The sequence below is a fragment of the Pan troglodytes genome, chromosome 7, assembly GCF_028858775.2.
Source record: "Pan troglodytes isolate AG18354 chromosome 7, NHGRI_mPanTro3-v2.0_pri, whole genome shotgun sequence".
NCBI lineage: Eukaryota > Metazoa > Chordata > Mammalia > Primates > Hominidae > Pan > Pan troglodytes.
In genome coordinates this window covers 10,445,326-10,472,049 of record NC_072405.2, presented here as the reverse complement: position 1 = coordinate 10,472,049, position 26,724 = coordinate 10,445,326, and the positions used below count along the sequence as shown (strand labels likewise).

General features: G+C 39.7%; 1 protein-coding gene across 3 annotated transcripts in view; it reads left to right on the top strand.

Annotated features, from left to right (window-relative positions):
* CSMD1 (CUB and Sushi multiple domains 1) overlaps positions 1-26,724 on the top strand; it is a 2,064,385-nt gene that overhangs the window by 1,515,922 nt on the left and 521,739 nt on the right. For all 3 annotated transcript variants that reach the window (XM_054657204.2, XM_016960221.4, XM_054657205.2), the window contains one exon: positions 18,692-18,804. In XM_054657204.2, coding sequence (XP_054513179.1) covers positions 18,692-18,804 — 113 coding nt within the window. The remainder of the gene's footprint in view (positions 1-18,691; positions 18,805-26,724) is intronic.

Sequence of the window (26,724 nt, the reverse complement as noted above, 5' to 3'; positions counted from 1 at the left end):
CTAGACTCCGTCTCAAAACATAAATAAATAAAAATAAAAAAGCATGCTGATAATACATCAATCACTGTTGTCCGAAGAGAGCGGCCCAGTTACTGGAATAACCAAGTCATTTCTGTATAATGCTAGTACAGTCTTAGCCTTCTCCTGTAGTAATGGTTACTTGGCCTGGTTAGTAGAATGTTGTTATGCCAGGTGAGTGCTTTTGTGTCACCTTCTGTGTGTGACAGGTTCAGGACCAACTCCCCAGGATCAAGGAGGATTGAGTAGCCAGCTTCAGGATGGCTAGGGCTGCCCAACCTTCGTCATTACCACTGGAGAGTTCAGACATTGCCACCTCTGTGGACACCCTGTGTGGTTTGGGTTTCCTCTTCCAAGAACCCTGTTGGTAGGGGGCTAAACAAACCACTGGGCTTCAGCATTTTGGATTTAGGCTAGCAGCTGCAGTGGAGCTATCTGGGAAAGCCAGCAGAGTCAGGGACCTTGGGGACCCATTGGATGTGTCTTGAGGGCAACCTTCCTACAGGGAAGAAGAAGCCGTAGGTCCCACAGGAAGCGGAGCCCGAGGGCAGGTCCTGCTGCAAATAAGGTGGTGCTCCATTTCAGCTAATCTGGGGTCTAGGCAGCTGAGTGAACAGCAGGAGTCATTACCAGTTGTTCTGGCTGTTCTATCACAGGTATAGACTCACTGTGGCTGTTTTCTCTGAGGAGCCAAAAAATGCATGCCTGTTTTTATAGACCCAGAAGACCCAGGAATTTCTTCCAGAATTCATCAGTCAAAAGCATTTAAAGATTTTTATTGTTTGTTTTTCATCTCAAATTAACATCGAAGTCTGTTATTATTTTGGGGAGATAAGTCCATTAAAACAATAGATGCATGCATTTATAGTGCACCATCCCTGACTCCCTCTCTTGTGCCTTTTACCCTCAATGGATTGTTGCATCAAATAGAATGGTAGATAAAAAATAGTTTTAAAAAGATTAAAAGTACAGTACAAGGAGAAGGTAATATTGTATTACTATAGTTATCATCACTGTCTTAATATAATAAAACATCCAGAGTTCTGCCATGTTCAGAATCAAATTTGAAAATGAAATATAACGGAAAGAAACAATGAAAGAGGAGATTGAACTGTCATTTAATGCACCTGTATTGTTTCTTGACAAACTTGTGACAAAGATATGATTTCTATCTGCCAAGTGAAGACAAGGAGAGCTCAAATCGATAGTCACTGAGGAAAAAAATGCTGCCTAATCGCTCGTTGAACCCCTGGTGTTAATACGAAGGGATCTTTATAGACTTTGTCCGGATCCCCAGTGGAAATGTTTTGCAAATCTACAGTAAAATGTCACAACCAGGATGTTCACCTTGATATGATCTACTGATCTTATTCAGATTTCCTGTTTTGTTTTATTTTATTTTATTTTATTTTATTTTATTTTTTTGAGGCTGAGTCTCGCTCTGTCACCCAGGCTGTAGTGCAGTGGCACAATCTCACCTCACTGCAACTGCTGCCTCTCAAGTTCAAGGGATTCTCATGCCTCAGTCTCAGGAGTAGCTGGGATAACTAGCATGCGCCACCACACCCAGCTCATTTAATTTCATGTTTTATTTGTATTCATTTGTGTTTCTCTCTCTCCCTCTCTCTCTGTCTCTGTGTGTGTGTGTGTGTGTGTGTGTGTATGTGTGTATTGTTATGAAGTTCTATACAATTTCACTACCTGTTTAAGTTCCTGTATCCGCCACAGTCAAGACAGGTAATTTCTAATACCCCAAAGTTCCCTCATGTTTTCCTTAATAATCATAGCCAACTCCCTGTTTTCTACACTTAAAGCTGACCCCTGCCAAGCATTATCTGCACTCCAGCTCTAAAATTTTCTCATTGCAAGAATGTTATATAATTAGAAGCACGTAGTGTGTTACCTTCTATGATTGCTTCTCACTCAGCAAAATTCCCTGGACTTTGTGTACTGCAATCGTTTCCTCCCGTTTTTTGCTGGCTGGTATTTCAAGGTATGAATGTTCCACAGTTTATATTCACCCACTGATGGACACCTGGATTGCTTCTAGTATTTGACTATTATGAAGAAAGCTACTATGACATTTGTGTATAGGTTGTTATGTAAACATGAGTTTTTATTTCTCTTGGAAATTACTTAGGAGTGTAATTGCTTGAGTTGTATGTTGGTTGTATGTTTAGTTTTGTAGGAAACTGCTCAGCTGTTTTCCAGCATGGTTCTCCAACATCACAGCCCATGATGTTAAGTGGTCCTCATGCTCGCGCCGTCCCCACAATTTGTTTTATCACCACTTTTTCTGCTCCAAAAGGTGTGTAATGACACCTCATTGTGGTTTAAATTTGCATTTTCCTGATGGCTAATGATACTGAACATTTTATCAGATGCTTATTTACTATCTGACATCCTCTTTGGCAAAATGTCTAATTCTTTTTCCCATTTTCTAAGCAGATGTTTCTTACTAAGTTTGGAGAGTTCTTTGTGTAATCAAGATATTAGTGCTTTGTAGAATACATGGTTTGCAGCTATTTTTTCTCAGTCTGCAGCTTGTCTTTTCACTTTCTTCATGTGGGTTTCAACACATGGCAAAAGCTTTTAATTTTGATGAAGTCTAGTTTATGGGCTTTCCCATAAAGGCCAGTGCTTTTGCTGTCAAGTCTAAGGATTCTTTGCCTAGCTGTACTTTACAGAGGAGTCCTTCTATACATATTCCTAAAAGTTTTACAGTTTTACATATTACATTTAAGTCTCTTATCCCTTTTGAGTTAGTTTTTGTATATGGCACGAGACAAAGGTTGAGGTTCACGGTTTGCCTGGCAGTTCGTGTATCCAACTGTTCAGTAGCATTTGTTGAAAGGACTCTCCTTTCTCCATTGAACTGCTTTTCTGCCTTCATCAAAAACTAGTTAGATGTATTTGTGTGGGTCTATTTCTGAGCTGTCTGTTCTGTTAAACTGATGTGTGTCTAGTCTTCTACCAATGCCACACATTACTGATTACTATAACTGTTTAGTAAATGTTAATATCAGGCGGAGTGATGTTTCTCACTTTATTCTTCTTTGTCAAGAGACTTAACTATTCTAGGGCAGGTGCCAATCTATATAAGTTTGAGAGTACCATAAACATATATGCATGTATACTCCCAGCAATGTATAAAAACATTGCTGGGATTGTGATAGGAATTACATTAAAGCTATTGATAAATTTGGAGAAAATTGACATATTTACTATGTTAAATCTTTCAGCTCATGAACACTATATGTCCTGTGAATCGTCAAATGTTTCTTTTTTGGCATTAGCTGATATATCATGTTCTTTCTTTAGCCTCTTCTCATGGTGGATGACATTGATTGATTTTTTTAAAAGTTGACTCAGCCTTTCATAAAATGGAATAAATTCTACTTCATGATTGAGTATAATTTATTTGTACATTGTTGCATTCAGTTTTCTAATATTTTGTTGAGGATATTTGCAACTACATTCATAAAAGATATCGGTCTATAGTTTTCTCTTTCTTTTTTGTACTGCCTTTGTCTGACTTTGGTATCAGTTTAATACTATCTTCATTATAAGATTATAATGGCTATGAAATATTTTCTCTTTTGTTATTTTCTGCAAGAGTTTATGAAATTTTGATGTTAATTGTTACTTATAAATTAGTAGAATTTTCTATTGAAACCATCTGGGTCTGAGGATTTTATTTTTGGAGAACATGTTATAACATTAATTTCTATAATTAAGGACTATTTAGATTGTCTATTTTATCTTGGTTGAGTTTTGATAGTTAATAGTTTTTGACAAATCAGTTTATATTTAATAATATGTTGAATTTATGAATTTACAGTTATTTATAATATTTCCTTATTATTTTTGTGATGGCTGATGAATCTGTAGTAATAGCCTCTATTTTATTTCTGGTATTTGTAATTGTTCCCTTCTATCTCTCTCTCTCTTTCTCTTTTTCTGACTTTCTGCAAGTCTTCTTATGGGTTCATCAATTATATTATTTTTGAAAGAAAATATTTGTTTCATTATTTTTTCTACTTTTTATCTATTTCTATTTCATTAATTTAGACCTCTATCGCACTCTTCCTCCTTGTTTCTTTGAGTCTATTTTGCATTACTTTTGCTAGAATCTTGAGGTGGGAACTTAAGTAATTTTTTTCATTCTTTTCTATCTAATGTAGTCATTTACTGTTATAAATTTTCCTCTTGGCACTGTTTTATCTGCATCCCACATATTTTTATATGTTGTGTTTTTATTTTCACTTCATTCTATGTATTTCTTTATTTCACTTGAGACTTTCCCTTTGAATCATGGATTATTTAGAAATGTGTTATTTAATTTCCATATGTTTAGAGATTTTTCTACTGCCTTTTAATAACTGATTTCTAGTTTGATTCCTTTGTGATCAGAGAATAAATTCTCTATGATTTCAGTTCATTTGAATATGTCGAGGTCTATTATCTGGCCCAGGGTGTGATTTATCTTTTGTCAACTTTTCATAGGGGTTTGAAAAACATGTGTATTGAGTTGAGAGTTCCATATTCGTCAGTTAGATCCTGTTGGTTGATTGAATATCCTTTGTGATATTTTCTGCCTGTTTTCTAAGGGTGCTAAAGTTTTCAACTATACTTGTGGAGGTTGCTATTTTTCTCTTAGCTTTATCAGTTTTTGCTTCTTGTCGTGAAGCTCTGATATTTGGTTTGTACACATTTAGGAGTGTTACATATTTCTGGTGGGTCAATCCTTTTATTATTTTGTGGTGTCCCTCTTTGTCACTGATACTTTTATTTGCCTTAAGTCTACTTTGTCAGATATTAACATAGGCACTCCTGCTTTTTATTATTAATATTTACATGGTATGTCTTTTCTTTCTTTTACTATCAATATGCCTGGGTCATTGATTTTGACATATATTTTAAGCCTCATTATTTGGGTAATTTTTTAATACATTCTGCCTCTCTCTGATATTTGAGTGGCATATCTAGACCATTTATATTTAAGGTAATTATTGATATGTTTAGTGCTTTGTCTGGCATTTTATTATTTGTTTATTTCTGGTTCTCATTCCCCTTTTACTGCTTTTCTTGCCTTCCTAAGTGTTATTAAGTTTCGTTTTTTAATTTTATCTTAACCTGTTTGTGGTATATTTCATGTATTTCTTTGTAGTTTTCAAAGTGGTTGTTCTGGGCATTACAATAAACATATGTGACTTATAACAGTCTACTGATACATTTATTTCCTACTGTTACTATAGAATATTCCACAAACTTGGTGGCTCAAAACAGCAGAAATTTGTACTCTCAGTTCTGGAAACCAGAAGTCCAAGTCAGGTTTTCTAGGCCAGCATCAACATGTGGGCAGAGCTGTAATCACTCCAAAGGCCCTGGGGAAGAATTCATTCCTTTCTTCTTCCAGCTTAGGGCAGCTTCTGGCATTCCTTGGCTTGTGGCCACATCAACCCACTCTCTGCATTCAGAGTCACGAGACCATCTTCTCTGCCTGAAATCTCCCTCTGCCTCTCTCTTATATGGATACTAGTGGTGGCATTTAGGGCCCACCTACATCATTCAGGACAATCCCCCACATTTAGATCCTTAACTTAATCACATTTGCAAAATCTTTCATCTGAAAAGTAAGTTTCACAGATTTGAGGGATTAGAGTGAGAGCAGGATTGGACAAGAGTGAGGCCATTATTTATCTTTCTACAACTAATGCCAACATTTACCACCTGAAGTATGGAAACCGCGCTTGCATTTAGGGCCCTTTACCCCTTCAACTTTTTGAAATTATTATCTGAAGTACCAGATGCTGTTCTAATTGTTGTTTGAATCATTAAGTAAGATTTATGGAACTCATGGTAAGCAAAATAGTCCAGTTTATATTGTATAGATTCCTCTTGTTTTTTCTCTTTTGAAAACACAGGTAAAAGTTTCTTTTCTTTTCTCCTTCATTTCTTTTCAAGAAGAATGTTCTTGAGCCAACCATTGAGGGTAGGTCTACCAACTACAAATACTCTTTTGTTGTTGTTGTTGTTGTTGTTGTTTTTTGAGATGGAGTCTCGCTCTGTTTCCCAGGCTGGAGTGCAGTGACCAGTCTCGGCTCACTGCAAGCTCCGCCTTCCGGGTTCAAACCACTCTCCTGCCTCAGCCTCCCTATTAGCTGGGACTACAGGTGCCTGCCACCACGCCTGGCTAATTTTTTGTATTTTTAGTTCAGACAGGGTTTCACTGTGTTAGCCAGGATAGTCTCAATCTCCTGACCTTGTGATCCGCTTGCCTCGGCCTCCCAAAGTGCTGGGATTACAGGCGTGAGCCACTGCCCCCAGCCTACCACCTACTCTTAATTTGCAACAACAAATTATATACCTGATAATTTTTTAAGTTCCCATTATTTCTGAAGGGCAGATTCACTGAATATAGAATTTGTGGTTGTCAGTTCTTCCTTCTGGCCTCCATGATCCCAAATGGGAAAATCATTGTCATTGAAGTAGTTTTATCCTGTAGGTAACATTTTGTTTCTTTTTGGTTGTTTTATCTGTCTTTAGTTTTTAAAACTTGGATTAGATGTGTCTTGGAATGGATTTGTTTAGGTTTATTTTTGAGAGGTTAACTTAGATTTTTTTGGGTCTATAAATTCAGGTGTTTTACCAAATTTGGTAAGTTTTCAGCAATTATTTTTTTAAATAATTTCACCACCATCATCTAGCTCGTCTCCTTCTGGAATTCTAATGATAAAAAATAGTTGGATTCTTTCTTCTGTGTGTTTTTGTTTTGTTTTGTTTTGTCCCACAGGCCTCTGAAGCTTTATTCCTTTTTCCTTTTAATTTTTTATTTTTGAGACAGAGTCTTTCTCCATTGTTCCAGGAGGCTGGAGTGCAGTGGCACGATCTCTGCTCAATGCATCCTCCACCTCCTGGGTTCAAGCAATTCTCCTGCCTCAACCTCCTGAGTAGTAGGGACTACCGGTGCATGCCACCACACCCAGCTAATTTTTTTTTTTGTATTTTAATAAAGATGGGGTTTCACCGTGTTGCCCAGGCTGGTCTTGAACTCCTGAGCTCAGGCAATCCATCCACCTAGGCCTCCCAAAGTGCTGAGATTACACATGTGAGTCACCACTCCCGGCCCCTTTTCCATTTGTAGTCTGTTTTGTCTCTGTTGTTTAGTGTAGGAGAATTCCATTGATCTCAAGTTCACTGATTCTATTATTGCTCATTTCAATTTTAATATTAAGCAAATCTAGCAATTTTTAGTTTTCTGTTATTTTTAGTTCTATAATTTCCTTTTAGTTCATTTTTATAACTTATTTCTTTACTTAGATTTATCGTTTTTTTTTCATCTGTTTGCAGATAATTTGTAAATGATCACTGAAGCATTTTTAAGAGACCTGGCTTTAAAATCCACCCTCTGATTCATTTCTTTTGGGGTTGGTTGATTGTCTTTCATCATTCAAGCCGTGATTTCCTTGGCTCTTGGTGTGATGATTGTGTCCCAGCTCTTTTGTGTGTCATGTTAAGTATTGCTAGGTACTATTTATATCTTTTATGAGGTTGATGAAAAAGCAACTGTGGTTTTTTGCCACTGAAAGTAATGGCAGGCCGGGCACAGTGGCTCACACCTGTAATCCCAGCACTTTGGGGGGCCGAGGTGGGAAGATCACCTAAGGTCGGGAGTTCAAGACCAGCATGTCCAAAATGGAGAAACCCCATATGTACTAAAAGTACAAAATTAGCTGGGCATGGTGGTGCATGCCTGTAATCCCAGCCACTTGGGAGGCTGAGGCAGGAGAATCACTTGAACCCAGGAGGCGGAGGTTGCGGTGAGCCAAGATCGTGCCACTGCACTCCAGCCTGGGTGACAAGAGTGAAACTTAGTCTAAAAAATAAATAAATAAATAAAAATAATGGCAAAAACTGCAATTGCTTTTGCACCCACCTAATATTTTAGCAAGCAATTACCTTGTTTAGGCTTGGCATGTGGGTCTCAGCCTATTTTGTGGGCCGGGGAGGAGGTTCCAATGATAATTTGACTATTGGAGGCTTTGAGGGTTTACTTTGATCTGCTCAGTGCATTTAGTGCCCAAGGAGGCTCCACTGCTCTCTGCTGGTGCTGGCTGAGGGGGCAGAAGGATTTCCCAGGCTTGGAGTGCATGGGGTTGGGTGGCCTGGGGGAGATGTTGGTGAGGGGATGAGGGAGGTCAGAGGGACCACTCTTTCCAGTGACCCCTCACCTATTCCACCCACTCTACCCCTGTGTCTGGGTGGCAAAGAGACTCAGTCTCACACCTACTGGGACAAAGGGCCTCCCCATGTGAGATCACTTATATAGCTGCATTCCTCTTGCAGGTTCTGCCTTCTTAGATATTTTTCCTTTGACAAGGCAGCCCTGGGACCACAAGGAACATGAAGCCTTCCTTGGATGTTTGTTGTTGGTGTGGCTCTTACATCCATTTTCTTTGCTGTGGTGCTGCCTGTCTGGTAGTCAGACGGGTCACAGTTGCATCTGGAGAAGGAACGGGCTTGCTGGGGTCCTTCTGTTGCCTGGTCAGGGGTGGAAAACAGCAAGTCGGGGTGGCCTTCTGTTTGTGATCGGCCACAAGTCACCCCATGCTCTGCTGTTTCTCTGGTCCTCGGTCCCAGGCCAGCTTGTCTTTCTCGTATCACATTTTAGCAGTGTCTTCTGGTAGCTTCTTGTGCCATTATCAGGCCTGATACTTGTGTTTTACACAGAGGGGGATGGAAAAAAGGATCTCCATGTCATGAGGACTGGCAGTCCATATACTTTTAAATAGCTTGGGCTGCACTCAGTAAAGGAAATCTGTAAAGTAGCATCACTTTGGTCTTTAGTCAACTTTTATTTTCCCCTTAGATCTGCGAGATCAAGAGGTTTGGATTAGATCTTCTTCACGCAGTTCCGCACATGAACAATTTATAATTCGGAGAATGTTTAGTGAATTTAAAATAGCGATTGTAAATGATTGATGTAAGTCACATCATCTTCTGTGCCACCTGGCTGTAATGGATTTCAGCACAGTAAATAAAGTCTGCCATACTTGAAGGAGGCGTGTGCCGGAGTCAAAGTAAATGAAATCTAAAGCTTGTTCTAATTTCATGTTGATGTCGGTGGGGAAATGATAATAACTTCAGTATATGTATGAATTACCTTCAGTTTTAACATTTTATTTAATAATATGATTATTTATTCAATGAAAGCACTCCCTTGACTTATTTTTCAGTCAGCTTGATTTATAAATCAGATTCCTGCTCTTTTCCACCTGCCCTGGCCCTCTGCAGTGGTACACATCACATAGATAATCATGGAATCAGTAACTACTATGTCCTGGGAGCCCGGCTAGGTGCTGGGTAGGTGGAGAACCTGTAACTCACTTTACTTGCTCTCAGTACCTACTCAATACTGTATCTGAAGATATGTGAGAGACCCAAGAGTGCAAATATGGCTTTCCAGAGCTTAAATTCCTTCTGACTTGGCTTATCAAACAACTGAGTTGACTTCTACCTCTGCCCCTGGCTGCTTTGCACCTGCCAATTTGTACCGGAGATATTTATCAACACATCTCTGAAACTCATTACTGGTATTTTACTCCATCCTCAAGAGGAATGACTCTGCCCAGGTACCCAGGTGCCTGAAAAGATAGTACCGTGTCTTTACTTATCCTTATTAATCTCCAGCTCACCCTGTGTCTACCCAATTAAGGCAAGTAGTCAATTAAATCATACAATTAAGTAACTCTGTTTTCTCCACCTTCTGAACAATTTATGCCATTCATGGACATTAAAGGAACATGAAGACTACAAAGCAGTTCAGTTTTAGGCAAGTTTTTGTCTTAAGGGCAGGCTTTACTTTTCCATTGCTGAATTTACAACTGTAATGAGTATATTAAAGGTTTAGCACATCCCCCCTTTTTTAAATTCAGATACATACCCATAAAATCCAGGCATCTCATATTGCAGGTGCTACATTTTATTAGTGTTGTATTTTGACAGCTTCGTGACACATGCAGAATTTTTCTTCAGGTCTGAACAAATTATTTTTAAGTGATATACAGTAAAGTAGAACTTTCTGTGTGTACAGATCTATGACTGTAAATACATGTATAGATTTGTGTAACCACCAGCAAAATCAGAACATAGAACATTCCCTTCGCTTCAAAATACTGTAGTATCCCTTTGTGGTGACAGGCTCCCCCAACTTAAACCCTGAACTACTTACTGATTCACCTTTTTTTTTTTTTTTTTTTTTTTTGAGGCGGGGTCTCGCTCTGTTGCCCAGGGTGCAGTGACACGGTCTTGGCTCACTGCGACCTCTGCTTCCCAGGTTCAAGCCATTCCCTTGCCTGAGCCTCCCAAGTAGCTGGGATTACAGATGTCTGCCACCAAGCCTGGCTAATGTTCATATTTTTAGTAGAGATGGAGTTTCATCATGTTGGCCAGGCTGGTCTCGAACTCCTGACCTCAAGTAATGTGCCCGCCTTGGCCTCAAAAAAGTGCTGGCATTACAGGAATAAGCCACCAAGCCTGGCTGATTCATTATTTATCCTTCTAATTTTGGGGTGTGAGAATGTCACACCAATGGATGTATGTTCTATGTAACCTTTGAGATTGCAAGCGGAAAAGCCAAGTGCTACAGCCATTCTGGAAGATAGGTTGGTAGTTTCATATGATGGTAAATATACATCAATCATATGGCCCAGAAATCCCCCTCCTAAGTATTTACCCTAGAAAAATTTTATACCATGTGAATGTTTATAGTAACTCTATTCATAATTGCCAAAATAGAAACATTGTAAATATTCTTTGACAGGGAATTGGAAAAACACATGTATATTTTTATAAGAGAACTATACTCATTACTCCCAAAAACAAACTACTGATACACACAACAACATGGGAATTTCACTGGGTTATGTTGATGAAAGATTTCAGAGTCAGAGATAGGTTTTATCCATCTCTTGTTTTGTTTTTGCATTTGTATTTTGGTTGAGCCAAGGCCTCGCTATGTTGCGCAGGCTAGTCTTGAACTCCTGGACTCAAATAGTCTTCCCACCTCAGCCTCCCAAAGTGCTGGGATTGCAGGCATGAGCCATCACCTCCAGCCCTTAACACATGTATTTCATGTAGATTAGAATAGAACTATTGAACCATTTAGCAAGGTCCAAAGGGAAGATTTGTTCAGAGATGAAATTGTTCTTGTCTGTACAGTAAAATCACAAGTAACCAAAACATCATAAAGTTACTGTATCTTATGGTTGTCATTAAGCTTTCAAGAACACTGACACATTTGCATTGGAAGGAGTTTAGTTACACTCTCAAAGAATTAAAGGTACTCACAAAGTGCCCTAGTTGTAAGGCAGGAACAATTACATAATCAAATATCATTTCCTTCATTTTGGGTTAACCGCTTCACATACTTGAAATTGGAGAAATAATCACTGTTGATTTCAGTTCAACATTGATACTGACTGCAACCAGACATATCAATGTGAGACAGCAGTATATTCACTGAAATCTGTGCAAAAGATCATAGAATTTTAGGTCTGAAGAGTTCCTTCAAGTTGGATTAATACAATTCTCTTGTTTCATAGATGAGGAACCTGGAATACAGATAAAATGATTTAGCTAAAATCACAGGTGAATTAATGACAGAGCCATCCCAGAACTCCAAATGTTAAGCCCTTGGTTTGCTGCCTAAGATAACTCTAAGATTTACATCATTATTTGGAAATATTCCTATAAAATTTAAACATGTAGCTGTATAATGAATACAGTGTAGATTAATTTATATTTTTATTTATTGACTTATTTTAAAAATGTGTATGTTATTTACTAGAGACTAGGGATAAAGTGGCCAAGAGACATAAAATTGCACCCAGAGAGCTCAGAATTTGAAAGAAGGTGGAGGTTGAAGCAGACGTCTATGAAAATGAACTGTGTGAAGGATTCTGTGATGACCTAGAGGCAAAAAGTCCTAATCTGGCCTCAAGAGGCTAAGAAATGCCCAGTGACAATCCTCAGAGTCTTCAAAGACTCTTAGCTTAGCAGGAGGAATTGACAGTCCATACAAGGATTTCAGGGTTTGCAAAACCCTGGGAACTGAGAAATGCCATCATTCTGGAGAATGGGGAAAAATAAATATGGCTGCAGCTGAACACGCCTGGGAGATGACAGAGTTTTAGACTGCAGGGCTTGGGGCCAAAAAGGCAGGCAGCTACAATATGATGGCTTATTTCTCCAAAATAAAATTATATTTTCCTCTATCAAAAATAGATTTATTTAGCGTTTCATTAGGATAACTTTATTTTTAAGTTTAAATCAGAACAGTATGTAGTATAGAGTCAACTTGGGGAAAAATTGAGCTGTGTTAAAGAAAGCAAGACTAATTATGTAACTATATGTTATGATGAATGTTAAAGTATAGTTAGTTCCCACTTAACATCATTAATAGGTGTTTGGAAACTGTGACTTCAAGTAAAACTCTGTATACCAAAACCAGTTTCCCCTTAGGTTAATTGATATAAACAAGAGTTAAGTTCCTAAGCATATTTCTGCTCACAAAAAGCAAGACCAAACTTCTGCGTAAAGACCAAAACACTCCTAATATTAAACATTGAAATAAATGTGAACTATACACACTTTTAAGAAAGATTAATGAAGACAAGTAAGATTACTGTTTACCAAATTTTTGGTGGATGGATGAGTGACATTCATAGGGGTGGAGGTTGGTTACATCAAGGGATAAATAAATTTTTGTTTGCCAAGACAACATTGTCAGGAAAACCTCTTCCCCCCAGAGAGGTCAAAAACATTTACACATGTGACAGCTCCCTGAGCACTTTCCTATTGCATTGTTTATTGTCCTGCATTTGTATGATTATCATATACTTGACACATTTTTATTTGACAATTTATATTCATTCATTCATTCCTTTTCCAACCAGCTCATTAGCTAATGTCAGTAAACCTCACATGCACAGCTTTGGGATGTGGGAGAAAACCTGGGAGCAAATCCAGGCAGACATGGGGAACTTGCCAACCTCATTGATATGATTTGGCTCTGTGTCCCCACTCAAATCTCATTTCGGATTGTAATCTCCATAATCCCCATGTGTTGAGGGAGGTGATTGGATCATGGGGGCAGTTTCCCCTATGCTGTTCTCGTAATGGTGAAGGAGTTTTCACCAGATCTGATGGTTTTATGTTTGACAGTTCCTCCTTCACATGCTCTCTCCTGCTGCCATGTAAGATGTGCCTTGCTTCCCTTTCACCCTCTACCATGATTGTAAGTTTCCTGAGGCCTCCCCAGCCATGTGGAACTATGAGTCACTTAAACCTCCTTTCTTTATAAATTACCAGTCTCTAGGTCTTGGATAATATCTTTATAGCAGTGTGAGAGTAGGCTGATACACCCATACAGACACCACCCCTGCTAGGAATCTATCTTCTTCATCAATGTTATAATGAAATGACATTGAACAAAATGACTTCATTTGAGCACCTACTGTATTTAATCAAAGCCAGTATCTATTTTATTTTTCAGGTATTATTATTTTGAAAATCCTGTTTCAAACAGATAAGCAGTTGCAAAGGGCAACAATATTGCTTGCTTCTTTGTTTTAAAGAAATCATTTCTCAGTGTCAGCAAGCCAAAATAGTTCTAAAAACCAGAAGGAGGAACAAAAGTTCTTTTGTTTTAAATAATTATAAAATAACATAAAAATTTAAAAATAAAAAGTGCTTTTACTGTATGAAATTTTTGTAAGTTAATTAGCTTTAAAGTAACTATAATAAGCTGTAATTACAGTTCTTCTCATAAATATAACTGTCACATAGCAGGCTTAAATTCCAAAATGACTAATAAACATAAACCTGATTTGACATTTGATTGAAGAAGTTTGTGTGGAATATGGCAGTGTGCTTTCTGACTGTTTCATGCAAATGAACAAAGTAATATAAGATTAAATTAAAGTAAAGTTCAGTACAGAACTTAAGAAATTAAATATATCGACTGAGAGGTATGTCTAAAGTAGTTGGATAGACAGTATAAGTCTTTTCAATGTGTAAGAATTTTCCACATGACAATTACGTTTTCAATAAGTTAAAATCAAGTCGAATGTCTAGGGGAGATGAAATGCCAGAACCAGGAGACAGAGTTAGGAGCCTACTTTGGTGGGGTGGGTGTGAGATAATCAGTGTTCAGCTGAGAGGTTGGAAATGGGGAGAAAACAATGGTGTGAAAAACATCAAAGAAGTACGAGGAAAGTAAACTCCCCCAACAGTTACTTATAGTGGCCGATGACTGATGACATGAAAAGAATAAAAAAAAAAACGTAGGAGATTTTGAGAGGCAGGTATTTCATGTTTTGACTGCCCTAAATGTTTTCCCCCTTATGCTTATGAATAAAGTTATCTGCTGAGAACAGAAGAAATAAGGGCTGGCAATGGGCTGGAGAAAAATGATGATGACTTAGGGCAATAACAAATGGCAAGAGGAAAAATACACTGAGCATAATTCAGGAAAAAAATGTGGCACCATGTGTCTAGTGTGAGTCTGGAAATCATATATATATATATGTCAGTACAAATCAGCAAGTTCTTCATCATCTTTCTTGTGCACACATACAGGAAGATAGAGAGTGGGTGGTTGGATTGATCTCAAGTTGGAGTTTTGTCAGAGATGGGACAGATTGGTAGTAGACTTTAACACAGTTAAGGTGCTGGAAAGACAGAATAGCAGAGTACCAATCATGTTGTCCAGGCTGGGTAAAAATGTGACAAAATCATTAGTAGAGGTCCCCAAGAATTGGGAAGTGTGTTTCAGAAAGTACACACTTACGATAGTTAAAAGATATTGCAGTGTGTTCAGAAAGAGGGGTTAGGTGCTTAAGTTTGTTATGATAAAGAGTAGCAAGGTGCAAGGTATGACCAGTGATTTCATACCTCGCACCTTGATGTTATACCTTGCAGTGGAGTGGAGAGAATAATTATTGGGTTAAAAGAGCCAAGAACCCTTGAGTCACTTTTCAAGAATTATCAGATTGCCCACAGGGAGCAATGACAACAAGCCAGGGGCTACACGAAGGGAGAGGACGATGATGGACAGCAGTAGAGTCATGTTGCATGGTGGCATAAGTCTCAAAGTCAAAGGGGTGTAAAAGAGAGAAGCGAGTGGGAGTGGGGAACACAGATGAGAAGGGTGCTGACATCACCTGTAAGCCCAAAGGGAGTAGGGAAAACACTCTCCTCGACTTATTTTGCGTGTGAACCAAGTGCCATGTGTGTATTAACATGTAGGGAAAAACTAATGGCTATGCCCACATTTTTCTTTAATTGTATAATATTAAAACAGTATGTTTTCTTTCCTCTTTCTTCTACCCAAAACCATGAATTTGACTTAAGATACATATTTTTCCTTTATATATTCACTTACCTTAGGGAATGATAACAGAAGGCAAGGAAGGAAGGAAGGAAAGAAGAAAGGAAGAAGGAAGGAAGGAAGGGAGGGAGGGAGGGAAAATAAGGAAGGAAGAAGAGAGGAAGAAGGGAGGGAGAGAGGGAGGGAAGGAAGGAGAGAGGAAGAAGGAGGGAGGGAAGGAAGGAAGGAGGGAGGGAGAGGAGGGAGGGAGGGAGGAAGGAAGGAAGGAAGGGAGGGAGGGAGGGAAAAGAAGGAAGGAAGAAGAGAGGAAGAAGGGAGGGAGAGAGGGAGGGAAGGAAGGAGAGAGGAAGAAGGAGGGAGGGAAGGAAGGAGGGAGGGAGAGGAGGGAGGGAGGGAGGAAGGAAGGGAGGGAGGGAGGGAGGGAGAGGAGGGAGGGAGGGAGGAAGGAAGGAAGGGAGGGAGGGAGGGAGGGAAAAGAAGGAAGGAAGAAGAGAGGAAGAAGGGAGAGAGAGAGGGAGGGAAGGAAGGAGAGAGGAAGAAGGAGGGAGGGAGGGAAGGAAGGAGGGAGGGAGAGGAGGGAGGAAGGAAGGAAGGAAGGGAGGAAGGAAGGAAAGAAGGAAGGAACTAAGCCAGATTCCGAACTTGATATACAGAAAGCCCTGCAACTAATACTTATGGAATATAAGTTGTTGTAATTGCATGTGGAACCAAAATGGACTATATTTAAATCAAAACTGCTAATTTCTGACAAGGACTGGTATCTGTACTACAATATATCAAGAGAGTTTTCAATATTTAAAAGGAAGAAAAGAGAGACCTCTCATTCAAGAAGACGTATAAATGGCAAATAAACCCATGAGACAATGTTGTACATCATTACCGATTAGTTAAATGCACATAGCTGTTAAAGTGTGGAAAAATGCTGACAACACCGAATGCCTATTGAGAATACGAAGAATCTGGGGTGCTCACACACTGCTGGTGGGAATGTACGAACAGTCTGGGGAAAAATTTGGTAGTTTCTTTAAATACTAAACAAGATTTTACAATGTAGCTGTTGCCCTCTTGAGCTTTTATCTCAGGTAAATGAAGATTTGTGCTCACACAGAAACCTGCACACACATATTCAAAGCAGCTTTAGGTGTCATCTGCCAAAACTAGTATCAGCCCAAATACCCTTAACCAGGTGGATGATTAAGCAAGCTGTGGTATATCCACAACATGACATACTACCCAGCGATAAAAGGGAACAAACTATTGGTATAAACAACAACTGGGATAAATCTTCCAGGAATTAAGCTAAGTAAAATCGAATCCCAAGTTGTTAAACACTGTGATTTCATTTGTATGATTTTTTTAAATGAATAATTTAGAGATGGAGACTGATTAATGGTTGCCAGGGGTTAGGGACAGTGAAGGGGGTGTAGCAAGAGGGGCATGAGTGTGATTTTAAGGGAAGAGCACCAGAGAATTTGGAGGGAATGGAGCTGCCCTGCATTGACTATGGCGGTGAATTCAGGAGCCGAGACATGTGACGTATTTGTGCAGAGCTACATGCACAAATGTACATACAAAATACGAATAAAACAGGGAAAGTTTTAACGAGGCTGGTAGGTTGTATCCATGTCAATGTCCTGATTGTTATAGTTTTGCGAGATGTTACCACTCGGGGAAACTAGGTAAAAAAATACATGTGATCTCTTTATATTATTTTGTACTACCTACCACATGTGTATCTACAATTATCTTAATAAAAATTTCAAGAATTCAAAAATGTTAATCATCCCCTACTTGTGTTTATATACTGTAAATTCTATGTAGAAATTGAAGTAAATGAAACAATACTACAAACAATAACATGAATACATTTCACCAAAATCATGTTGAACAAAATGTTATATATAGTATGATTTCCTTTATAAAAAACTGTAAAGAAGATGTAAAACTGATAGTTTGGCAAGATGGGAGGAGAGGATGGTGACTGGGAGAAGGTACAAGAAGGCTTTGGGGTGTTGGTAATTCTCTAAGAGTTGATCTGTGTGGCGGTTCACTTTGTAAAAATTCATAGAGTTAGACATTCACGATCTGTGCGCTTTTTGGCTTGTTACACTTCAATAAATGTATGAATAAGAAAGAAAGAAAAAATCTCTCTTCAAACAAGCCAACAAAACAAGCAAATGAAAAAGAACAATGTTGCCAACGAAGACAAATCTTCAGAAAGAAATACATATTTAGTTAACCGCACAGCATTCACAGAAATATTTTCCTCTTTTCAGTTTGTGTGTAACATTGCATGAGTTACTTCACATATAGTGACAGTTGTTCATTTTCCTTTGAAGAATCCGGTGCTCTGTACTGCCTAAGGTGAGGATGTTGGGTTGATAGACAGATGATATGATTGATGGGGCAAATCATATGCTCATATTCCTGAAACTACTTTACTGAAAGTCAAGCTTCCTATTTGATTAGGGACATTTGTTTTGGTTGAATTGATTTTCTTCTTACACTTTTTCTATTTCAACATGCTTTTCTGTCAGCATGTTGAGTTCAATCAGTGGATTTAGTGTTTCTTTTCACTGGCTGACAGCAGCCCCTATGTGACTGTTTTGTTAATGCACAATGAATGCTTCATTGAAACTCACATTTGGTGTGACCCAGACATAAATATGCGGGGGGAGTGTTCAATAAATGCTGCCAAATCTATTTCAGCTATGCATGTTGTTCTTTTCAAAATTCTCTTAATGTATAATTACCTATAATATATTTTAAAGGAGAGTTTGTGATAAAGTTACATACTAGTTCTACACAATGAAAACCTTTTGTGAATGAACCCGTACAATTTCTTGTGATAGAGATGCTTTGTCTTTCATGGCTGGTGTTGTGCAATCCTACAGCAACTGTGCACATCTCTAGTCACCTCAGATGAACAACTGTGCCATATTTTTTCCAGGACTGTCCCAGTTTTAACATTGTAATTCCTGCACCTGGGGAAGCCTCTCGGTTCCAGGAAAATGGGATGGTTGATTGCCCTAAATTGATTTTTTAAAAGAAAATTCACAAATTGGCAGCCATAGAGTAGAGTAATTTCTGTAAAGCACCAGTGATAGTGATGTTTGAATATTAATATAATGGACCAGAGGCTGTACAGTCTTTGAAAGAGGGTCTTGCTACCTATATATCTAGGGTTTGGCTGTTTAAAGCAGCAAGATCCTCCTTTCAGGTGGAAGTCGATGTACTTGTTGCCTTACATAAAAGCTTTGACATTTCTCTTCCATGCAGGCTCACGGGATCCAGTGTTCCTGACCTCATTGTGAGCATGAGCAACCAGATGTGGCTACATCTGCAGTCGGATGATAGCATTGGCTCACCTGGGTTTAAAGCTGTTTACCAAGGTATGATGAGAATACACTTCAGAGGGTTGGAAGTTAGCATTCCAACAGAGGGCAGAGACCATTCTGTGTTGGTTAGGTAGAAGTAAAATCAACAAGTCAAACAATGCTGATAAATAGGAATCATCATGGGAACTTCCTTAAAGTCTACTAACACTCGCTTTTGTGAATGAGAATGTTTAACTTCTGAAAACTCGGCCTGCCGTGATATGTGCTCTGATTATCCCAAAATAAAGAGTGAGGTGAAGTATTAGGTGTAAGCCAGGAAATGTGGGCATATGTGGGGATCTTTTGACCATATCATATTGCCTGGTGTTTCTCAAAACCTTCTTTTATGTGAGCAAACATAGAAAAGACAATATAATGAATCTGAAAAGACTTACAATTATAAATTTTTATGAGCCAAATTCAAATATTTGAAATGAAAGCCCTGTGCCTGTCATTGTTTTTGAGCTAGTTTACAACTTTACAAGTTATAGAAAACTGATAGCAATGCAAACAATTTCTGAACCATTGAAATGCAAATGAATTTCCTGTGAAAGAGATCCATTAATTATTGTCCTGTGGATATTGATTACTTTTAAATGGATTAGCAAATTTATTTCAGTATTTCTGATTGTCTATATAGTTGTGATCTTTGGATTCTCCTTTGAAATAGTTTTTAAAATATCTTATTGGTTCCTTCGTTAGTAACTGAGTTCCTTAAAATATTTGAACCGATAGATGTGTATGTGTTTAGGTAAAAATGAGAATATTTATCTGGAGCTGTTGGAACTGTATTTTATTCTACTTTTTGAATTTGAGTAAATAGGCAGTATGTTCTTATTTCCCAAGTGTATACCACTGGAATAGTTTTAGGAGCTGAAAAATGTAACAAGAAGTTATTACCCATGAAATCAATGAAGGAGATAATAAAAAAGCATCCACCAATCCTAAATCAACAAGCATGGTAAGGGACATTGTCATGAGTCCATGTGAGTGAACACGCCACAGCTTGGCTGCTCTCTCTCTCTGTGTGGGATAAAGGGTCACAATATTAAAGGGTCTTGTGGTGTGTGGGCCCACCCCGGAGTATCCTCATCTACAAAGCATAAAATAGGGTCCCTCCTTGCTGACACACGGGATGTGGTGGGGACTTAATGACCCTTTTGAATAAGAAATACTATGACAAAAAATGTATGTTTACATGCCTTTCAATGACTAAAACTGGAATGCAGAGGCAACTGCTGAATACCTCCTGACATTTGAATTTTGAGACCTGACCTTCAATTGAACTTTTATGTGACTGTGCAGTTATCCAGGAAAGTATGGTGGAGATATCATATTTTCCACATGACCTGCATTTGCTGCTGCCTTTGGTAGAATCTAAAATCATCAGTGAAATACCAGACACTTCCCGACAGGGCAAATTGCAGTAAATTCATCTCAGCAGCATGGAGATACACATCATGAGGTTTATGGTACCAGGAATAGGAGAGGAGCCTCGTGCCCAAACTGCATCCTTGACTATGAAGAGACATAAGTAGTCCCAATAAAAGGTAAACATTCTTCTATGTGTCATATTTCACAGTGAATGACCACACCACATTAATTATAATTCCATTTTACCCTAATTAGCGCTGTGGTAAGAGTCTCAGTAGCCACCCATGAGATGTCATAAAAATGTGAATGGCCATCAGTCCTTGAGAGATGGCCAATTCAATGTCATGTGTTATCTTTGACAAAAGAATAGTCCAAAGGCAAAAAGGTAATTAAAACCAGTAACTAATACAACATTTGAGGATTTTTAAAAATTAAGAGATTATAACAGTAGAAGACATTCTAAAAATGCATATTTCCAGAGTACTATATTAAGCTAACAGTTGAAGACAAAGTGCAAATCACTTATAAAAGTGACCTTTATGCATATACATAATTTTATATTATTTGACTGAAAGCATAGTTGTTCATAAATTATATTATCAGAAAACAGCCCGGGCAGGGGCGCTGACACCTGTAATCATAGTGCTTTGGGAGACCAAGGCAGGCGGATCACTTAAGGTCAGGAGTTCCCGACCAGCCTGGCCAACATGGTGAAAGCCCTATCTCTCTTCAAAATACAAAAAAAAAAAAAAAAAAAAAATTAGCTGTTTGTGGAGGGTGGGCACCTGTAATCCCAGATACACAGGAGGCTGAGGCAGAAGAATCGCTTGAACTCGGGTAGTGGAGCTTGCAGTGAGCCAAGATCGTGCCACTGCACTCCAGCCTAGGCAACAGAGTGAGAGTCCATCTTAAAAAAAGAAAAAAATTATCGGAAAATATATACAGCATATATTCACATAGAGTTAAATGTTCTAAGTTTTGATGTTGCCTGATTTTCACTAACATCTAGTGTTAGGAACACAGGATCTGGAGCTGGACTCCCCTGAATACTGGTTCTGCTGCTCAGTAACTGAACCTTAGTGTAAGTTACTTAAACCCTTTGTGTATCAGACTCGTCATTAAAAAAAAAAGTCCTAGTAATCACAACTGCTTCATAATTTTATTGAAAAATCAACTGAGTAAAACATGTAAGGCTCATAACACATGGAGTAAGAACATAAAAAATGCGAGCTCTTTTTTCTGTTTGCATTTTCATTTTAATTTTGAGATTTTTTCTACAAACATGATGTTTTCATTATATAAATAATAGCGTGCACAGTAAGACATGTAAACCCAACTGAGGGGTGTTTAGATGAATTGTAAGCACCCCTTCTCTCCAGCTTCTAGCTGAGCCAGTTAACTTCCTCTGAGGCAACAGCTCTCCACATTTTCTCATAGTCTCCCCAGAAATTTTCAGTGTGTGCACTCTCATACCTGGAGTCACAGTCAGTCCCTCAGACTACAAACCCTAGACAAACTGCTATGCAAGAAATGCCACATCATCTTATTTTAACATCGACTTGAATTTCTGAGACTCCATCCTAACAAAGTAGCTATCAATGTAACCTCACTCATTACCAAAGGCCACCCATGTCAACTCTTACTGACCTACTTACTCCAACCTTGACAAGAAATCAGGAATAGCCTGAGTAGTGTAAAATATTTTGGGGGCACTCAAATCTTCGGATCACACTTCTAACCCTAAGATGTTCATGGTCTCTGCTACCTTGGGCACTGTTGTCTCTGAGAAAATCTCCCTGGAGGATGCTTTCTTGGCACCCCCACTACCCCCTGCCAGCACACACAGTAATGGTGAGGGGGCTGCCTCAGGACACATGGACCAGGAGGACCTTGGGTCCACTCTATCCACTTGTGGCCTCCATCATGCCGGGCTCGTAGGCTTGGGCATATCTGAGATTTCTCCATTTGTGCTGTCTCTAACTCCCCAAAGACAATCTTCTCTCCTCCATCCCCTCAAGATGCCTGGGGGGTCTACTCAATTAATGGACCCTTTTAGAGGCATTTGTCAGAAAGCAAGTAAGGTGGAGAAATGAAAACCAGGGCCTATGCATCCCCTAAAAATCACAGTGAGTGTAGGATAGGCAGGGAGTAGCTCAGAGACTGAAAAACAACAGGGGTCCCTGCTGGTTAGGCTCCAGCAGCAAACACAAAAGAACAATTCACAGAAACAAACGCCCTTGCTAGACTTCAGTTGGCATGTGCATGTTATACAGTATGTCTTATACATATTCCCTAATATATAAGCACGTGCATACATATGAGCATGTGCATTATCTATAGCTATTATACACAGAACGAGAGAGAGAGTGTGAATTGATAATTTCCCCTAAGCAAATTATGGAGAAAAAATGCAAAGTTTAAAAAACAAACAGAGCTCTTGAGGGAGATCATGTTAAGTGTCAGAAAGTAATGGGAGAGAGGTAAGCTTTGTTTAAAATCATTTTACAAATAAAAATACTGAATTAAAAATAATCTGTTCAAAAGCCCAAATGCTAAGAAGTAGGATGTAAATTAATTATGATAGAGCCATATAAGGCAACACTGACCATTCATAAGCAAACTCTATATGACTAGTATATATTTTTAAAACAAATTTTACATATACAATTTATATATAAATTTGCTATATATATAGATTCTACCTATGTATAATTTATATACTTAAAAATCATTTATTTATATATTTATAAATCATATTTATAATAGAATCCATATAAATAGTAAATCTCAGAAAACTATATAAGAAAAAATAATGTGAGTCCAGGGCGTAGTTTCTCCATTTTATATTTGAAAATAAAATATATATTATATCTCATAGCAACTGATGGTTAGTCCACAGAAAATAAAGAAAAATCCCTATGCTCAATTGAAAGTTGGGTTCCTTCATAACCACTGCAGCTTCTAGCCATGAGGAAGTTAACAAGAAGCAAACTTGATCCCTGGATATTCTTATAAGCAATTACATGTTTGCTATTGTAGTGGTCCCACGTTTTTATGGCTTCTCTGTCTATAGTAAAGTGAGTTGACTCTGAAGCATTTTTGGTTACAAAAAAAAAATTCGGTTCGAGTTCATCACACTAGTTGATGAACTGCATCTCCAGAAATCATGTTTCATGTAATTTGCCATAGCTATTTACATTCCAGCAGGGGATAAATTAAAGGAACTGTTTCCTGTGATGTGCTGCTGTATAGTCAAAACAAGACCTATTTTGGGCTAATACTAAGAGTGATTCCAGTAAAATTATTTGACTTCAGCATCACCATTTCATACAAGAAACGGAATTGTCTCCTTTGTCCGATGAATACAGTGATAATAAGAGAATGGAAATTTGTGTAGGCATCTCAGTCTGTAGCCAAGGGTCTGTGCTCCTAGGGTGAATGGGGGAAGTGAGGCTGTGTGTTGTACTGAATACAGGAATGTAGGAGATGGTTCAAAAAGCAGCATCTTTACCATTCTTGGCAGACGGAACTTTTGAGACAGCATTGATGTTATGTAATCTTGAAGGTGCTTCTCGTCTTGCGTGGTTGTACTGGCATGAGTTACCCAGCCCAGTCTCGCCCGTCTTCTCTAGGTGAGCAATTATGCACATTGAACAGCGTCCAAGTGCAATGACGGCACAGGGTGCTCTCCCTGAACCGAGGACAGCTCACTCGTCCTTGTGGAAAGTGAGCTCATGCCCCTGTTCTTGTGAGCATGAAGCCAATACGCTATTCATAGTCAGGCAAGACAGTGCCTGCCAGAATAGTAGTGACTTCTAAAACCCTAAAGAGAAGGTGAAGCTGCAGGACGTGGCTTCAAATAACCTTTTGTTTAAATGTTGTGGGAATGCTCAGTTGACTGTCACAAAGCGTTTATAATGTGTACCTCCTTTTTCACAGCAGATACAGCCTTATATCTAAGGTGGATTTAACATTTTTTTCCAAGGGCTTGACTTAAATCTATGACAAATTATCCTTTTTCTTGGAAGCAGAGCCTGAGTTGGTGACTTGTGTAGCAGGAGGTATTGGGAGTGTGCTTGGAATCGTCTGTAAGGCAGAGAAGGAAGTGGAGTTGGGTGGTTGGAGAGGTTGAACCGTGCCCAGTCACGACAGGTGCACAGTTAGTTCATTCAGGTTGCCGTAACAGAATATGCAGATAGAGTTGGCTTAGAGACAATGGAATTGTATCTCTCACAGTTCTGGGAAGTCCACGATCAAGGCAGTGGCAGATTTGGTGTCTGGTGAGGACCATTTTCTGGTTCATAGATGGCGCCTTCTCACTGTGTCCTCACGTGGTGGACAGCGCAAGGCCACAAGCCTGGACGTCCTTCACAAGGGCACTAATCCTGTTCACAGGGGCTCCACCCTCATCATGTCATCACGCTCTAAAGGCTGGCCCATCTCTGAAAACCATCATATTTGGGGTTAGGTTTCAACTTAGGAATTTGGAGGGACACAAACAGTCAGACCACATCAGGTGCCTTAGATAAGAGGTCCCCAGCCTTTTTGGCACAAGGGACCGGTTTTAAGGAAGACAGTTTTTCCATGGACTGGGAGAGGTGATGGTTTCAGGGTGACTGAAGTGCATTACATTTACTGTGTACTTTATTTCTATTATTACAATGTAATGTGTAATTAAATAATTGTACAACTCTCCATAATGTAGAATCATTGGGAGCCCTGAGCTTGTTTTCCTGCAACTAGACAGTCCCATCTGGGTGATGGGAGACAGTGACAGATCATCAGGTATTAGATTCTCATAAAGGGCATGCAGCCTAGATCCCTCGCATGTGCAGTTCACACTAGGGTTCACACTCCTAGGAGGATCTAATGTTGCCGCTGATCTGATGGGAGGCAGAGCTCAGGTGGTAATGCTCCCTTGCCTGCCGCTCACCTCCTGCTGTGTGGCCCAGTTCCTAACAGGCCATGGACCACTACTGGTCCCTGGCCTGGGAGTTGGGAACCCTTGCCTTAAATGATGCTACAGGGAGGTCTGGAGCTAGGATGGCACAGTATAGTCTTCCAAACTGAAGCAATTGGGCCAGGCTTGATGCCGTTGAACATTGACATGGGTGGCCCCCAGAGAGGGACCAGAACACTGCTTGGGATGATTCCTGAAAAGAAATGCAGTGTGGGTCCCTAGCAGCTGGGAGTGGGGGGCCTGGATTCTGAAGAGAGCACCGAAGTGGTGCCCTTGGGATCAAATACAGCCCAGCACTAGCACTGTTCAGTATTCTCCATCTGGAAACAGCTTCTCTAGGATTCTGACTGGCTTCGTTTCCTAGGAACACATGCAACACACACTCACCGCCACCCTCCTGTCCGGCCTATGTGAGGATCTGCCTCCTTGGCTGGCCTCTCAGCTGGGCTAGGTGGCTTCTGCAGCAGGGCGAAGCTGACCCAAGTCCTCACAGGGCCTCAGTCTCTGCTCACAATGCACTGCTCAGGTGTGGCTGCTAGACTTGTCCGTGTTCTATCACACGTAAGAGAGTCCCCATGGATAAATGGTCCCACTCATCTGTATTGTCTCAATGGGGACAATGGCCCCAGCTTTTTCTCCTGATTAGGGCCAGTCCTGCTGCAAGGATGATGGCTGCTTCCCTTAATGGCGAGGCCTTGGGCATGAGGATCTTGAAGATGCTGGGCCACAGGGATAGCTTACAGTTTCATGGGGCCCTTCCTCTTCCTGCTGATGGAGACAGCTCCCCTCTGAGAAGCAGGTTCTCTAGAACCACATAGCCTAATTTGAGAGATTGGGGAGCAGAGATCTCAATCAGCTCCTGGGATGGAGGTGAGACAGCTACTCCTGCTTCCCCTCCTCACTTCCTGGTCCCATGTATTCCAGCCTCTGGAGACTGACACAGCATTATGGCCATGGATTTAGGGTGAAGACCACATCCAGAGGACAGCAGCACATCCTTCCCAGCATCCTCTCCAAGCTGGCTCCTCAGCCATGCCTTCAGAAGCGCATTCCCTCATTCTATCCAGCAAAAGCCTTCTGGACTTCGCAGTCTGTGGCAGGAATGCCGGGTCTCAGGGTCAGTAGCCCTCGCATCTTCTTCTTTACTCTAAATTAAGGCCTTTGAGCACTTCCCTGAGAGGTGTGCAGCTATGAGCCCTCTCTAGCAGCCTCAGTCCCGCAGAGCGATGAGGGCTGCATTTGATGGTGGGACCTGAGTCTGCGGTGAGCCCCATGCAAGGGAAAGAGTCTTGTCACGTGAACTCATGTGCTGTAAATTCTAATTTCCTCTCAACGGGCTTTCCTGAGGACGGCCATTCCATTTAATATGCTAAAGAACAAACTTATTGTTACTGCCCTCCACATCCCTTGAAACAAAACCAGCCCTTCTATTCTTGGGACCACAAGTGGTCGTATCTGCCTTCCTAGTGCTTAGCTCTTTGCTTCTAGAACAAGCTTCCTGACCTGGGACGCACATCATGCCATTGTCTGTTCTTACCCAGAGTGCGGCATCATTGTCTAGCAGCCGGGGAAAATAATCTCCCTATATTCTTTGAGAATTT